Source organism: Pristis pectinata, chromosome 7 (genome assembly GCF_009764475.1).
Source record: "Pristis pectinata isolate sPriPec2 chromosome 7, sPriPec2.1.pri, whole genome shotgun sequence".
In the NCBI taxonomy this organism is placed as follows: domain Eukaryota; kingdom Metazoa; phylum Chordata; class Chondrichthyes; order Rhinopristiformes; family Pristidae; genus Pristis; species Pristis pectinata.
Window position 1 is genome coordinate 4,168,775 of NC_067411.1, and position 18,081 is coordinate 4,186,855.

Genomic DNA, 18,081 nt, shown 5'->3' on the forward strand with positions numbered 1-18,081 from the left:
TCCACTTTGACTTTACATATAAAGTGCGCAAAATGAAGTGGTTCTGAAAATGTCCACAATGAATATCTAGGATGCGAAAGTGACTAAGGAACAGGTCATTGTAGATCTAGTGCTGTGTAATAAGAGAGGTTAATTAATAATTCTATTTTAAAGGGCTTGTATAATATCAGAAGATTTTATATTGTTCAAAAATGATCTGAAACCACTGCTTTCAATCTGAGCAAAGGAAGTAAGTGAAAAGGATGTGTCAGTAACTATTGGCAGGCACTTAGAGGATCAATACAAATTGTCCTCTGACTTTTGTAATATCACGTGGGCCACACGTCACTGGGAAAGGAACACAGAATTATTGTGAAACCCAATAAGTGGTTCACTTTGGTAGGTCAAATATGTTGGTAGAATATAGTATTAATGGTAGGACCCTTGGCAATGTGGCGGATCAGAGGGATCTTGGGGTCCGAGTCCATAGGACGTTCAAAGCGGCTGCACAGGCTGACTCTGTGGTTAAGAAGGTACATGGTGTATTGTCCTTCATCAATCGGGGAATTGAATTTAGGAGCCGTGAGGTATTGTCGCAGCTATATAGGTCCCTGGTCAGACCCCACTTGGAGTATTGTGCTCAGTTCTGGTCGCCTCACTACAGGAAAGATGTGGAAGCCATAGAGAGGGTGCAGAGGAGATTTACAAGGATGCTGCCTGGCAGAGCATGCCTTATGAAAGCAGGTTGAGGGAACTCAGCCTTTTCTCCTTGGAGAGACGGAGGATGAGGGTGGACTTGATAGAGGTGTATAAGATAATGAGAGGTATTGATAGGGTAGATAGTCAGAGGCTTTTCCCCAGGGCTGAATTGGCGGCCACAAGAGGACATAGGTTTAAGGTGCTGGGGAGTAGATATAGAGGAGATGTCAGGGGTAAGTTTTTTACTCAGAGAGTGGTAAGTGCATGGAATGGGCTGCCGGAAATGGTGGTGGAGGCAGATACGACAGGGTCTTTCGAGAAACTGTTAGATAGGTACATGGAGCTGAGTAAAATAGAGGGCTATGGGTAAGCCTAGTCATTTCTAGGGTAGGGACATGTTCGGCACAGCTTCGTGGGCTGAAGGGCCTGAATTGTGCTGTAGTTTTTCTATGTTCTGTGTTCTACACCAAACTTCAACACAGATTTTAGTAAAGAACTGATGTAAAATGGCTCAGTATGCTCATAAATGTAAAATTACAACTCGTAAGTAGCCGTGATGATCTAACACATTTATATCACACTTTTAACAGCAAAACATTCCACAACTCTTTGCTGGAAGGTTATCTTGGGTCAAACCACATTTGACACTGAACCAGATGGAGACTGAGACTCAGACATGATAAACAAAAGCTTGGTCAAAGTGGTGGGTTTTAAGAAGCAGCTTAAAAAGGAGAAAAGCAACAAAAGGAACAGGAAAACAAGAGATGCTGATGCTGGAATCTGGAGCAACAAACAATCTGCTGGAGGAGCTCAGCGGGTTGAGCAGCATCTGTGGGAGGAAAGAGATTGCCGAGGGTTCGGGTCAAAGAGCTTCATCCTGAAACACTAGCAATTCCTTTCCTCCCACAGATGATGCTCAACCTGCTGGGTTCCTCCAGCAGATTGTTTATTGCTAAAGGAACAGGGAGATTTGTGGGGGCGAAATTCCAGGTTTAAGATCTTGGGAGCAGAAGACACGGGGACAAATGGTGGAGGGAATAAATTTGGGGATGATCAAAAGGCAAAGCTGTGGGATTGCAGATAGTTTGAAGGGCTGTGGAGGTGGAGGGAGTTCTGGACAAGGGAAGTGCTGAGACTGTGGAAGGATTTGATACTATGATGGGAAATGAGATACAGTTTAACTAACAGGCACAGGGATAAAAGGTGAATGGGACTTCAGGTGAGTTAAGGTAGACAGTAGAGCTTTGGATGACAGTAGAAGGAAGGGATAGCCAAGTCATAGAGTCATAATGCATGGAATCAGGCCATTCAGCCCACCGCATTCACACTGACCTGTGGGCAGTCATCCACATTAATCCCATCTTCCAGCACTTTGCCCATAGCCTTCAATGCCTGAGTGATTCATATGCTCGCCTAGACACGTCTTAACTGCTGTCAGTGACTCTGCTTCATCCACTCTCTCGGGCAGTGTGTTCCAGGTACTCACAACTCTCTGGGTGAAGGTCGCCCTCAGATCCCCTCTAAATCTCCTCCCCCTCACCCTGAACCTGCGTCCTCTAGTTTTATCTACCTCTGACCTGGGGAAACGTTTGCTGCGGTCTACACCCCTCAATTCTTAACATTATGGAGGTTCAACCTCAGTGATTGAACAATACAGTACAAAACAATACAAGGTCTGTGGCTCACCTTGGGGGTCACATATGGAACAAAAGTTGAGAACAATCTGGTTCAGTGCCAGAGAGTTGTCAGGGAGGCGGCTGTAGTCAGTGGCTTGGGAAATGAGTTGGTAATGTGGACCAAAGGCAATGGTTTTACATAATTTGGTAACCTGGTATTGGCTGTCAACCAAGTAGACAGATAATTTAGCAGCAGTGGCATGGTGATAAGATGGTGGTGAGATGAGACATTGTCACCACACATGTGGAAATTGACACTTACTACAGATATTATCAAAGAACTATCATGAGGTTGAGAAAAAAGGAGCAAGGAGAGATGCTCAGGGGAACCCTATGCAGATACAGAGAGAGAAGACATTCGTAAGTGATTCTCTGTCTACAACTGGAAAGATAAGAACAAAAAGTTTCCTTGAAACCAGCCAAGGAGGGGAAATAAAGAAAACACCCACTAAAAGTGATTAGTTCATCTCAACCTTTACTAAAAATGGAATAATTCAGGAGAAAAGGCAGGTTTCCAAGAAGCATTCTGAGGCAAGCCAAAGCTGTCACTGAGACCAGTCAAAGCAGTGTTTGCAACCAATGCTTTCTGTGGATTCCAGGAAACAAACTCCTCTCATCTACAGTCTGATCAGCTGACAAGTTTGAAAGTTTGAAATGCCTGGGAGAATTCTAAAATGGTACATGATCTCATGTCACATGATGCAATCACTGGCACTATATCCATCAGTAGTTAGCAATTCTAGCTGTCCCAGCCCTGGGAGTGGTTGACGGGACAGTGTAGAGGGTGCTTTACTCTGAACCTAACTTATACCAGCGCTGTCCTGGGATTGTTTGATGGGACAGTGTAGAGGGATCTTTGCTTTACATCTAACCTTGGATTGTGTGACAAGACAATGTAGAGAGAGCTTTACTCTGTATCTGATTGGAGTTGGCAGGATTGGAGCTGGGGAAGAGTCTGTCTGGGTACACTTCAGTGGAAGACAGCATCACTCCCCATCACTGAGGTTCTTCACCTTTTTGCACACAAATTTATGAAGAATTTGGCAAACAATGAATGCAGAGGGCAGGATTAATCAGACAGTAACTTTGGTATTTTCTGTTTTTAGTTAGCAACACTGGTCTCAACACATACATCACACTCAAGCACTTCCCAAATGGAGCCACAGGATAGAGCCACTGACTGATCTCATCCCTTCCTGCCCCAGTCGTGGCTGACAGTAGCACTGAGCTCAAACCTTCCAGGCTGCTGGTGTTGAGGTATGCTACCCATTGGCTTTCACAGGTAAGAAGAGCTGGACAGTGGTGGGTGGGGAACCAGAGGAGTGAAGGAAAACAATGTAGATCAAAGACGACATGAATGATGTCTCCAGAATCAGCCAGTTCTTTTATTAACAGGCCTGTAAATGGATTAAATTGCTGTGCATTCTCCATGAACATTTACAGAAGTCAAACAGAGCTGGCGACTGCAACAACCCCAGCGGGAGTGCAGTCCTTTCTGTGTTGCATCCAAGGTACCCAGTAACAAAGGTCCAAGGGGTTCAGTGCTTGGTGGCACGCCAACCTGATGGTGCAAACTGGACATAAAACATTGGCAAACGACACCAGCAGCGACAAAGCCCTCAGATCCTGGGTCCTACAGTGCAACAGGACACTCCCAGCAGTGGTTGAAGTGTACAATCAATGGTGTGTGTAGGTTGCTGCTTCTCAGTGGGTTACGAGGTGAAGAGCTGGGTCTCACAGCCACTGGCCCGCATTGAGTTTGTCCCTTATGATTCCCGATAGCCTTGGGGCTGGCGCATTCATGGACCAAACGCTGGCAGCTGCTCGGAAGGAGCACCCTTGGCAGCTCCTCGCGCACACGGGCACGAAGACGTAGGCTGTACAGTCTTGAACTGCAATTCCATTCGGGAGGCAAAGTACGCTGACCGCCATTTATCAAAGGTTAAAACCAGAAGTCCAACACAGATGGGAGAGCAGCTGCCAAAGGCGCGAGAGGTGCCTCTGCACCGACCACCCCATTGCCCCATCGCGACCTCCTGGCGCTGGGCCAGGCGTGGAAGCGTCCGCCCTGGGCCCAAACCCCCGCCCACCACCCCCCTCCCTTCCCACCCCCTTCCCAACCCCCAATCTTAGGCAGCAGCCTCCTACACTGTCACCTGCTCAATGATGGTTTCGCCCTCCATTGCCCCAGTGTCGATCATCACCACAGGCACCACGATCTCCGTCACCTCACCCACCCCCTGTTCGGCCGCTCCGTGCTTCTCCTTGACGTGCTGCCGCAGCTCGCTGGCTCGCATGAACCACATGTCGCAGACGGTGCAGTGGTTGGGCTTCTCCCCTGTGTGCACTGCCAGGTGGTGCTTGAACTGGTCCCAGCTGGGGAAGACACTGGAGCAAACCTGGGAACGAGAACAGAGACACATTATACTTTCTCCTCCCCATTCCCGCTCCGATCCGTCTGTCCTCGGCCTCCTCTGCCAGGGTCAGGCCAAACGCAAACCAGAGGAACAGCACCTCATGATCCTCCTAGAGTGTCTATAGTCCAACGGCATAAATATGTGTATTGGAGTCACAGAGCAATACAGCACGGATACAGGCCCTTCGGCCCAACCAGTCCATGCCGACCACGGTGCCCACCCAGCTAGTCCCAATTTCCTGCGTTCGGACCATATCCCTCCAAGCCCCACCCCTCCATGTACCTGTCCAAGTGCTTCATAAATAATAGTTGTACCTGCCTCACCCACTTCCTCTGGCAGCCCGTTCCACATATTCACCACCCTCTGCGTGAAAAAGTTGCCCCTCAGGTCCCTTTTAAATCTTCTCCCTCTCACCCTAAACCTATGCTCCCTAGTTTTGGACCAGGAATTCTGGAATTCTCTCAACTTCCGGTAAACTGGTCCCCCTCTGTGCCTTTTCTCCCTCCTCCTGACCCACCCAATTCTTCCTACACCCACCCCAGACCCCATCACCCTGGTTCTTTCCCCCACTCCCATCTGCCCATCACCCAGCACACTCCTCCAACTGGTTCCCATCTGCCCTCCCCACCATCCTTTTCTATCAGATTCCGTCATCTGCAGCCCTCTGTCACCTCCACCTCTCACCTCCCAGCCTCTGTCGCTCTCTCTACTCTCCCCTCCTCCCTCTGCCTATCACCCCTCCTCACCTGGATCCACCCATCACCTGCCAGCTCTTGCTCCATCTCTTTATACTGGCTCTCTCTCCTCTACTCTTTCAGTCCCAATGGAGGGTCTCCACCTGTCCATTTCCTTCCATAGATGCTACCCGACCCGCTGAGTTCCTCCAGCGTCTTCTGTGTTGCTGGTTCCATGGTTAATTTTCAGTCAGTGTGAAGCAGCAATGGAACTCATGGAATGGTTAGAAACAGAAGGAACACAGCATCAAGAAGGAGCTAATGAGCCCCTCCAGTTTGTTCTGTCTTTCAGTGAGAAGATTGATCAGCAACCATAGACATATTCTCCATATTCCTGCCCTTGGAAAGCCCAGTGGTGCAGTGGGCAGTGTTGCTACCCCACAGTTCCGGCGACACAGGCTTGATCCCAATTTCCCGTGCCATCTGTGTGGAGTTTGCACGTTCTCCCTGCGACCGCATGGGTTTCCCTAGATGTGGGGGTTGGTGGGTTAATTGCCTGCTGTAAATTGCCCCCTTCCCTCCCACAGCCAGTGTGTCGGTAGGTGGTGAGAGGATGTGAGAGAGAATGGGCAACAGGGAGATAAGTGGTGAAACGGAACTGACGGGACTGCACTGTGATCCGGCTTAGACTCATTGGGTCTTGGCCTCCTTCTCCTTCACAAGAAAAGACGTACCCTGCATCTACACATGAATTATCAAAGATCCCCACCATCCGGGCCATGCCATCTTCTCACAGCTCCCATCGGGCAGGAGGTACAGAAGCCTGAAGTCCCACACCACCAGGTTCAGGAACAGCTACTTCCCTTCAACCATTTGGTTCTTGAACCAACCAGCACAACCCTAATCACTGCAGTTTAGCAACACGATGACCACTTTGATCACTTTGCACTAAAATTAACTTTGTTTTTTGTTCTAATTGTGTTGTTTCTTGTAACTTATGTTTTTCTTGTGAATGGTGATGCTCTGTGCCTGGGATACTGCTACAAGTAAGTTTTCCATTGCACCTGTGCACACATGGACTTGTGCATGTGACAATAAACTCGACTTGACTTGAACAGGCTACACTGCCCTGCAAACCAACTCTGCCATTTAATAGAGACATGTTTGATTTCACTGTAACTTCAAATCCACATTACTGCTCTCTCCCAGTAACATTTCACCCCCTGCTTTTCAAGAATACCCCCTTGGTTAACAAGTAATTTCCATCAACTAATCTAGCATCAATTGCCACTTCAAACTTCTCCCACCCCAAGTATTGCCTAACTTTATTGCTGAAAGACATGGCTCTAATTTTTCGACTCCCTCCCCGCCTCCCCACCAACGCCTCTGCCAGTCTTGGTCATTCCGATGGATGGTAATTGTTTCCATCAACCACAGCAGTTCCAGAAAACTTCTGTTTCCGTTAATCAATCCTTAACCACGTAACTCCAGGAGATACGATGCTGCTTTATCTCACCATCGCCCATGTCCTCCTCCTTTGTGATACCGATGGGAAGTTCTCATTGAGGACCTCGCCCACTTCCCCTGGATCCACATACAAATCCCCTCCATTGTCCTCGAGTGGACCTACCAAGAACCTACCCTTTCCCTAGCTACCTTTTTGCTCCTAATATATGCACAAAATGCCCTGAGATTCTCCTTAATCCTGTTTGCCAAGGACATTCCATGGCCCCTTTTATCCCTCCTCGCTGGTTTAAGTTCTTACCTGCTTCTTTTATATTCCTCAAGGTCCTTTCACAGAGTCACACAGCACGGAAACGGTCCCTTTGGCCCAAATGGTGCATGCCGACCAAGATTCCCATCTAAGCCAGTCCCATTTGCCCGTGTTTGACCCCTATCCCTCTAAACCTTTCCTATCCATGTACCTGTCCAAGTGCCTTTTAAACGTTGTGAATGTACTTGCCTCACCCTCTTCCACTGGCAGCTCACTTCATTTGCTAACCACCCTATGGGTGAAAAAATTGCCCCTCAAATCTTTCTCCTCGCACCTTAAACCTATGCCCTCTAATTCTTGATTCATCGACCCTGGGAAAAAGACTGTGCATGTTGACCCTACGGCCCTCAGGATCTTGTACACCTCGATACAATCACCGATTTTAGCTTCCTAAACCTTATAAATGATTCCTCATTCTTTTTTGACTAAACTAAGTCGTTTTCCAAGCCTACAGCCAGGTTTTTTGACTATTAGCACACAATTGTAAAATAAAGAAGTGTTGATATTCTCACAACATTTCAGAATGACCAATGAGTTCTCCAATGGAGACACAAGAGACTGCAGATGCTGGAATCTGGAGCAACACACAAGATGCTGGAGAAACTCAGCAGGTCAGGCAGCGTCTGCGGAGGGAATGGACAGATAATGCTTTGGGTTGAGACTCTTCACCTAGACTGAAAGGTGACAGCAAGTATACAGAGATGTGGAGAAGGTGTGGAGCAAGAGCTGGCAGGTGATAGGTGGATCCAGGTTAGGAGAGTTGGAGGAGGGGAGAGTGGAACTAGCGACTGGAGGCTGGGATGCGGTAGGTGGAGGCAACAATGAGCTGCAGATGATGGAATCTGACCCAAATTGTTGGCTGGTTTCTTGACCCACAGATGCTGCTCGACTTGCTGAGTTCTTCCAGCATTTTCTGCTTTTATCTCAAAGATCTTCTTTCTGGCCCTGAGGGAAGGAAACGACCCATGCGACTCAGCACACTGTACCTGGCACTCGTACATCTTCTTCCTTCCTTTCTTTGCACCCATGCCTGTACGGCAAGCTACCAGGTGGCACTTCAGGGTGCTGTTCCTGGCAAAGCGCTCGTGGCAGTTCGGACATTCGAAAGGTTTCTCACCTGCAGGAGTAGAAGAGTAGGCAGTTCCATTATGTCTTGAGTCACTTCGTACCATAGTCTCCCTCCCAAAATAATGGGTTTTATTAATTATAAAGATAGTAGAAACAGTTAGTTATTCTCCCAATATCTCCTTTTTGCCCACATTGGAATGGTGGAATGGTGTCATGACAACAACCTTTCCCTCAATGTCAACAAAACAAAGGAGCTGGTCATTGACTTCAGGAAAGGGGGTGGTGTACATGCACCTGTCTACATCAATGGTGCTGAGGTCGAGAGGGTTGATAGCTTCAAGTTCCTGGGAGTGAACATCACCAACAACCTGTCCTGGTCAAATCACGTAGATGCCACGGCCAAGAAAGCTCACCAGTGCCTCTACTTCCTCAGGAGGCTAAAGAAATTCGGTTTGTCCCCTTTGACTCTCACCAACTTTTACCAATGCACCATTGAAAGCATCCTATCTGGATGTATCACGGCTTGGTACAGCAACTGCTCTGCCCAGGACCGCAAGAAGCTGCAGAGAGTTGTGGACACAGCCCAGCATGTCACGGCCACCAGCCTCCCCTCCTTGGACTCTGTCTTTACCTCTCGTTGTCTTGGTGAAGCAGCCAGCATAATCAAAGACCCCACCCACCCAGGACGTTCTCTCTTCTCTCCTCTTCCATCAGGTAGAAGATACAGGTGCCTGAGGGCACGTACCACCAGACTTAAGGGCAGCTTCTACTCCACTGTGATAAGACTATTGAACGGTTCCCTTATACAATGAGAAGGACTCTGACCTTACAATCTACCTTGTTGTGACCTTGCACCTTATTGCACTGCAATTTCTCTGTGGCTGTGACACTTTACTCTGTACTGTTACTGTCTTTACCTGTACTACATCAATGCACTCTGTACTAACTCAATGTAACTGCACTGTGTAATGAATTGACCTGTACGATCGGTTTGTAAGACAAGCTTTTCACTATACCTCGGTACAAGTGACAATAATAAACCAATACCAATACATTTCCTACGTTACAAAGATATCTGCACTTGAAAATACTTCATTGGCTGTAAAGAAGTGGTGAAAGGTGCTATATGAACACAAGTTTCTCTGTTATGACAGTGTCACTGATGTAAGGCTCGTCAGCCTATAATTTTCTGCTTTATCTCTGTTACCCTTCTTAAACAAAGAAACAACACCGACTATTCTCCAGTCCTCTGGGACCTCACCTGTGGCTAAAGGGATACAAAGGTGCCTTGTGATATTTTCCTGTGGGAGGTGTTACATAAAATGTAAGTTATTGTTGTTTCAACAGTACATGAATATCAAAAAAAACTTCAGATTCGGGAAATCTGAAATAAAAACAGAAACTGCTGGAAAAACTCAGCAGGTCAAGCAGTATCTGTGGATGAGAAACACTCAATATTTTAAGTACAGGAAATTAGTTCTGAGCTTTTTCAGCATTTTATGTTTTTGTCTCCCGTTATCAGACACAGAGTCAGACAGCATGGAAGCAGGCCCTTCGGCCCAACTGGTCCATGCCGTTGGATTAGGGTCTAGATTGTTGTTTTTCTTGTTTTTTCGTAATTTTAGCTTTCTTTTTTTTGGGACAGGCACAGTAGTGTAGCGGTTAGCGTAACGCTATTACAACCCCAGCGACCCGGGTTCAGTTCCAGCCGCTGTCTGTAAGGAGTTTGTACGTTCTCCCCGTATCTGCTGGGTTTCCTCCGGGTGCTCCGGTTTCCTCCCACATTCCAAAGACGTACGGGTTAGGAAGTTGTGGGCATGTTATGTTGGCACCGGAAGCGTGGACACTTGCGGGCTGCCCCCAGAACACTCTACGCAAAAGATGCATTTCACTGTGTGTTTCGATGTACGTGACTAATAAAGAAATCTTATTTTATCCTCTTTACACTTGCTTCTATGTTTGTATAATCACGTGTTTGTCCGTAAACTTTTAGTAACATAGTATATTTAGCTCTACTGTAGTTTCTTTGCCTGTAAAACTGAAGCGTGACTCACACGTACTTGTTCACAGGTTTCCTTATTGAACTGGTTTAGACTGGTTTGCAGTATAAAGGGAGAGCATGCCACCAAGTTCCTTTGTTACTTCGTTTTACTAGCCTTGCTTGTACAGGAAGTACTGGCCTATATGATGATGAACCTCTAATAAACCATCAGAATTGTGCCTCATTCTTGACTTCCCAAAGGATCTTCCGGACAACATCACCTCCAGATCAATGCCGACCAAGATGCCCATCCAAGTTAGTCCCATTTGCCAGTGTTAGGCCTTCCAAACCTTTCCTATTCATGTTCCTGTCCAACTGTCTTTTAAATATTGTTATTGGACCTGTCTCAACCATTTCCTCTGGCAGCTCGTTCCACATACACACCACATATGTAGATATCAGTCTTTGATCAGCTGATGATTTGTTCACAGTGTCTGCAGGATCAGTTTCCAACTGTACGGTATTTACCAGGAGGATAATTGGAACATGGAAGCAGGAAAATGGTTGATTGTTGAAGTTTTATACAGGTGACCCCCATGTTACATCTATTCGGGTAACCAAAGTATGGCCTTACGGAATTCACAGTGTATCTCTCACAGAATTTCTCTTTGGAGAGAAGGAAGATGAGAGGTGACTTGATGGAGGTGTACGAGATGATAAGAGGCATAGATCAAGTGGACAGTCAGAGACTTTTTCCCAGGGCGACAATGGCTAACACAAGGGGACATAATTTTAAGGTGATTGGAGGAAGGTATAAGGGGGATGTCAGGGGTAAGTTTTTTTTACAAAGAGAGTGGTGGGTGCGTCGGCAGAGGTGGTGGGGGCAGATACATTAAGGACATTTAAGAGACTCTTAGATAGACACATGAATGATAGAGACATGGAGGGCTATGTCGGAGGGAAGGGTTAGATAGATCTCAGATCAGGATAAAATGCCGGCACAACATTGTGGGCCGAAGGGCCTGTACTGCGCTGTCATGTTCTATGTTCTATGTAAATTGCTCCACAAAAGTTTGAGAGTAAAATTCAGTCTCACAGATTTTATGTGAAAGCAAAATGATTTAATTACAATTTTTTTAACTGCGTTTCTTGATGCACGTACCAGTAACACGCTTTGCGTTATGGAAAAAGAAAATCAGGATACGGGCCTCTTTCTAGAAACACAACCCCCTCCCCCTTAATGCAGGGGTCACCTGTATTTGCACTTGACTTTTGTCAGAAAAGGGCGAGGTGAAATACCATTTCAAACTAAACGATCCAAAGTTTCACTTTACTAGTAACTGATGCTGTGAAAGGGCATTTCCAATTCATGGGGGTGCAGGCTTAAATACCAAAATGCTCTGCCTACAAACGGATCTCTGCAACAACTCACTCCCAGATGGATTCTTGGATGCTTTTAAGAACGAGTTGAAGGGCCCTTTCTAAATAGATAAACTAAGATGGGCTGAATATCCCTCTATCATACTCGTGTTATCAATGTATCTATGAATGCTACAAATGTTGTCAATTGCAAGACAGCAGTTACAGAGGATTACAGGTGGAAAAGAGCCTCTTGGATCATCATCATGTCACAGGACTTTGCTGGAGCTAATGCCACAGTCATCCTTCCTCGCCCAGTACTGGTCCTCCCCGGCTTACGAACACCTTACTTATGTACAGTCTGTACATACAAACAAGTGTTTGGGAGACCGGCGGGATGGATTTGCTGCACGGCTGCTGGCATCTCCTGCCACCCGGGAACTCAGTTCGCAGCCACATTTCCGACTTGTAAACTGCTTGGGTAATGTTGTGTAACAGATTCAAGAGTCTCGAGGGGCAAGAACTCTGGACACAGTCTTTGGAGTTAAAATGATTTATTTATAAAAGACAAATGCGGGATAGGATAATAGGAACAACACACACATACGCACACACACACTGGTGATCACGAACGCGGGGGTATTGCAACAAGGGTGAGATGCACACATGCACGCACAACACACTGGGTACAAATGATCAAGGAAGAAACAATACGATGCCTGCCACCCTTGACTCAGTGCAGGCACAGCTCTATGCTACTGGGAATCTGCTTTAGGACGTTTCCTAACCCTGTGAAAGTGCACACTCTTACCAATGGTCTCTTCAGCATTGTTTCACGATTCCTTGGAGCAATCAGGAGAGGGAGGACCACGCACACGTGGCACTCTTTATAGTGCTGGGGGGCTGGGGGGTCCAGCCCAGGTAGTTCAAACAAACCAATGGCCCAAGGCCAGGTACAAAGGTGTTTACAGAGGCCAATGGTCAAGTGTGGACTAATGGATGGGTGGAGCCAGACCTTGATTGACAATGATGTCTTTCGACCAGGTGATCAATGGTGTCACGTGACATCCATGACCTTTCACAATACATTGGATTATGAACAGTTCACAGGAACGGATCCCTGCTGTAACCTGGGGGGGGGGAGTGACCTGTATCCGTGTACTGGGAACAGACGGAATAGACCGGGCTATAATAAAAGCAAAATGCAGGAAGCACTCAGCAGGTCAGGCAGCGTGTGTGGTAAGAGAAATAGAGTTAACGTATTGAGTCGAAGACCCTTCTTGGCAACTGGGAATACAATACAGAGGACGTAAGACCGCACTAAGTGCAGAGCTGTTGGACGCACCCAGCAAGCAAGGCTGTACAGAAGCAGAAAGAAAAGCTTAGAAAATATCACAGATGGAGACACAAAAGAGACTGCAGATGCTGGACATTCTCTCTTCTCCCCCCTCCCATCAGCCAGAAGTTACAAAAGCCTGAAAGCGCATACCACCGGGCTCAAGGACAGCTTCTATCCTGCTGTTATAAGACCAGTACAATAAGATGGACTCTTGACCTCACAATCTACCTTGTTATGACCTTGCACCTTATTGTCTGCCTGCACTGCACTTTCTCTGTAACTGTAACAGCTTATTCTGCATTCTGTTATTGTTTTCCCTTGTACTACCTCAATGCACTTTGTAATGAAATTATCTGTATGGATGGCATGCAAAACAAAGTTTTTCATTGTACCTCGGTACATGTGACAATAATAAACTAATTTTCCAACTTACACACAAAGGCGCTGGAAGAACTCAATGTTCAGTCCAGATGAAGGGTCTCTACCTGAAATGTCAACTGTCCATTTCCCTCCACAGATGCTGCCTGACCCACTGAGTTCCTCCAGCACTTTGTGTGTTGCTCAAGTCTCACAGATGTAACGTACAGCAGAAACAGCTACTTCTGGAGTTACTTGAACGTTGTAAAATGTGATTTTGAATCCAGAAGGCTGCAAGAATGAAGCACTGTTACCCAAATTTATGTTGGTCCTCATTGTAACAGTGCAGGAGGCCACCTTCAGGTCAGAATGGGAGTGGGAGAGTGAATTAAAGTGACAGGCCACAGGAAGATTAGGATCACCCTTGCAGACTGAACACGGGGGCTCCACAAAGTAATCTACTAATTTGCATTTGGTTTCTCAGATTTACAGGAGGCCCCATTGTGTACATTAAATGCAGTACACTAGATTGTTGAAAATGCAAGTGAACCACTGCTTCCAATTCGAGTTCCTGGGTAGCGAGAAGGGAAAAGGCAAATGGACAGGTGTTGTATCTCCTGTGGTTGCCCGGGAAAGTGGCATAGGGAAAAAACAGGCCAAGGAATTACACAGGGAATAGTCCCTTCAAACTGTTGAAAAGAGAGGGGAGAACGTGTTGGGAGGTGGAATCTTGTTGAAGCTGGCAGAAACTGCAAAGGATGATCCATTGGATATGGAAAATGGTGGGGTGGAAGGTGAGGAACAGGGGAACTCTGTCCTCGCTCTGTCCAGGAGAGAGCAGAGATACGGGGAATAGATGAGATGGTTCTTGTCCCACTTGCTGCCCTGGGCTCTGTCAACGATGGTAGAGGGGAAGCCATGGTTGGTAAGCAAGAAAGACAACTGAGGGGAAAGTCTGGAAAGTGTGGAACGTCTCATCATTGGAGAAAATGTGACAAAGAAACCGGAAGAAAGGAATGGAGTCCTGACTGAAGGCAGGGTGAGAGGGTGTATATTTGAGATAGCAGTGGGAGTCTGAGCTTCTACTGCATGTACTTCATCCTGAGAATGATCAGTAGCCCTGCATCCTGCAACTTCTTACGCTCCTCTGTATTCTCGCTCTCCAACTGCTCACAGCTCATAACTTCTGTTCATTTTCTCTTTCTCTCTACCTGCCCCACTAACTCATTGATCAGAAAACCTCTACAACTTATCCCCATGGCAACCCTGGCCTCACCCCATTCCAGATGTTCCCACTGTCCTATCCAACCCTTCCCCTTCTTCTCCTCAGCTTAAAACTTTTCTCTCGTTCCTTCTTCTGATGAAGGGTTGTCAACCTGAAACTTTAACTCTGTTTCTCCTTCCACAGACTCTGCCTGACCTGCTGAGTGTCTCCAGCATTCTATCTCAGGTTCCCAGCATCTGCAGTTTTTTCTTTGGATTTTCAGCACAGAACAGGCCCTTGACCCTGTGGCTCTCAGAGCCGGTGAAAGAACACCAGAGTATTTCTTTCTTGTTCCTTTAAACAGGGAGAAGATTCCAGTCTTTACAAATTAATGTGGCCTCTGAGCATCATACTTTGGGAACGGTATCCACATCTTGGAAAGATCCACAGAGTTTTCCTAAAGGTGAGAAGGATTAAGTTATGTGAAGTGAAGTTGGTGACATTCTGCTCAGGGCAGGGAAAGGTTAAGAGGAGATAAAATTGATGAGGTTTGTTTTATAGTAATAAGCAAGAAATGGCTTCCACTGGTAGTAGAAGGATTGCTCTCAGGTAATGGACAAATTTCTTTCATGAAGTGAGATTCTGTGATCAATAATTTGCTGCATGATGGGCAGTGAAAACAGATTCAACTGGAATTTTCAACAGGGCACTGTACAGTTGAGGAAAGAGTAGGGAAGGGTGGTTAACTGGAAGGCATCCTTCTATGCTTTATGATACAATGACTCTACGATCCCAGTATATAAAGGCACACCACAATGGAAACCAGCCTCCCCTCCATGGACTCTGATTATGCTGGCTGCTTTACCGAGGCAGTGAGAAGTATAGACAAAGACCCCACCCACCCCGGACATTCGCTCTTCTCCCACCTCCCATCAGGCAGAAGAAACAAAAGCCTGAAAGCACGTACTACCAGGCTCAAGGACAGCTTCTATCCTGCTGTTATAAGACTATTGAACGGTCCCTAGTACAATAAGATGGACTCTTGACCTCACTATCTACCTCTTCGTGGCTTTGCACCTTATTGTCTGCCTGCACTGCACTTTCTCTGTAACTGTGACACTTTATTCTGCATTCCGTTATTGTTTTCCCTTGTACTACCTCAATGCACTGATGTGATGAATTGATCTGTATGGATAGCATGCAAGACAGGTTTTTCCACTGTACCTCAGTACAAGTGACAATAATAAACCAATTTACCATTGAAGCATTTCTTACCTGTGTGCTTTCTAAGATGCTCTTTAAAATGCCCAAAGTGGTCAAACTGTTTCTCGCAGTACTGGCACACGTGCACCTTGCGGACGCAGCGTGGCTTTTTGTTGCTGCCCTCCTCGTCACGATGGGAGGAGAGGTGCTGCTTCCAGGCGCTCTCCCGCGTGTACTGCTTGCTGCAGAGGTGGCACACGTAGTTCTCCCCCGAGTGCACCTTCAGGTGCTCCTTGAAATGGTAAAAGAGTCTGAAGGTGCGGCCACACTTCTCGCAGCAGAACACCTTGTCGCCCTGCGCCAGCACCTCCACGATGTGGATGCCGTCCTCCGAGGAGATTGCCGCCTCCGTCTCCTCCTGGGGCTGGGCTGCAGCTTCCAGTTCCCCCTCCCTCTCCAGCTCCTTGTCAAGGTTATCCTGCTGGTACTTGCTGGTGATGTCGGCGAGCAGCGCCAGCGCCGACTCGGCCGGCTGCTCCGAGCTGGGCAGGTCGCTGGCCGGCTGCGCTGCCTCGTCTGCCGTCGGCGGGTTCTCCACTGCCTCCGTCGCGGCTGCCTCCTCCATCCGCTCCGCACCCCCGCCGATCTCCACCATCTCGGCAGCAAAGACGTTCTCCTGGTCGATCTCCACTGTCTCTGTCTCCTGGATGGATGGCAGCGTTTCCGTGATGACGTTGGATGTTTCCGCTATTGTCCGCTTCTTGGCTTTCCTCTTGCCGGAATTCTTGGCTTTGACCGCAGACTCGGCGTTCTTCCTGGAAAACGGAACAGGGTAATCAGGGGGACGGAAAAAATAAATTGGGAAAAGCCCACGCTGCAGGAGGGGGCAGGGGCAAAAGCAAATCCCAGGATGCAGGGCAGCAAGTGGGACAAGAACCAGCTCAGGACACAGAGCAAGGCAGCGAGAGGATTACAAACAATGGACAGGCAACATTAATGAGCACAACGACACTGAAATGGAAGAAAGGACATCCCCACATTTAAATGCCCAATTAGCTCGGCACAGTGGATGGCAACAGTAAAGCCGCTTCCTCACGGCTCCAGAGACCCGGGTTCAATCCTGACCTCCGGTGTTGTCTGTGTGGAGTTTGCCCCTTTTCAATTTGAGTTTTCCCTGGGTGCTCCAGTCTCCTCCCACACCACAAAGATGTGCAGGTTGATGGGTCAATTGGCTGAATGCACTCAAGTCTTTTTCCCAGGGATAGGGAATCAAGAACCAGAGGGCACAGACTTAAGGTGAGAGGGGAGAGATTTAATAGGAACCTGAGGGGCAACTATTTTTTTTACACAAAGGGTGATATATATACTGTATATATGTGGAATGAGCTGCCAGAGGAAGTGGGTGAGGCAGGTACAATAACAACATTTAAAAGACAGTTGGACAGATAAATGGATAGGAAAGGTTTAGAAGGTTATGGGCCAAATGCTGGCAAATGGGACTAGCTTGAATGGGCATCTTGGTCAGCATGGACCAGTTGGGCCGAAGGGCCTGTTTCTGTGCTGTGTGACTCTATGGCTCTGTATCTTTAACTAAAATGGGACCTGACCAAGAATGCAGTGACTGGCACCACATCCCTGCTCTTAATTGCCTTTGAATTGCTTGTCAGTGCAGCTGCAGTTCGCTGGTCTCTGTGACAACATTGTGTTGAATGACTCCTTCAAAGAAGAGCCTCACACAGCAGGAACAAGCCACACCTACGGTTGCTCACGGGCTGCTTCTGTGCAGAAATTGGTTGCTGCAGGTGTTTGAACTGCAAAGTAATCGATTCCTTGGGAACCCAATGCGGGGAGTGTTTGCAGCAGGATCAGGTGCTGAATGAAGCACTCTCACCATGCGCCACAGAATCAGTTGTATAGCACAGAAACAGGCCCTTTGGCCCACCACATCCATGCTGTCCTTTTTGCCCATCTAAACTAATCCCATTTGCCCTCATTAGGTCCGTATCCTTCTATGCGTTACCTGGTTAAATGTCTGTCTAAATGCTTCTTAAACACAGTGATTGGATCTGATTCCACCCCCTTCCCTGGCAGTGCATTCCAGATATCAACCACTCTCTGTGTAAAAATCTTACCCCTCAGATCCCCTTTAAAATTCCTTCTACTAATCTTAAACCTACACCCTCTTGTTTTTGATACTCCTACCACGGGAAAATGATTCTGACTACCTACCCTGTCTGTGCCTCTCACAATTTTATATTCCTCTTAATAGGCCACCCCTTCAGCCTCTGGGAAGACAAAGCCAGACTAACCCAAGCACAGCCTCCTCCTGCGCTGTTTCACACTCTGCTGGA

The 18,081-nt window shown here is 47.3% G+C and overlaps 1 protein-coding gene across 5 annotated transcripts in view; it reads right to left on the reverse strand.

Moving 5' to 3' along the window:
- Positions 1-3,714: 3,714 nt before the first annotated feature.
- Positions 3,715-18,081, reverse strand: part of LOC127572265 (zinc finger protein 131-like) — a 41,593-nt gene continuing 27,226 nt past the window's right edge. For 4 of the 5 annotated variants that reach the window (XM_052019282.1, XM_052019284.1, XM_052019283.1 and 1 more), the window contains 3 exons: positions 15,803-16,545; positions 8,206-8,336; positions 4,477-4,753 (listed from right to left, as the gene is read on the reverse strand). In XM_052019282.1, the coding sequence (XP_051875242.1) occupies positions 4,499-4,753; positions 8,206-8,336; positions 15,803-16,545 (1,129 nt within the window). In that variant the 3' untranslated portion in view covers positions 4,477-4,498. Of the gene's footprint in view, positions 4,754-8,205; positions 8,337-15,802; positions 16,546-18,081 lie in introns of all 5 variants that reach the window. The other variant, XM_052019281.1, reaches the window with a different exon arrangement.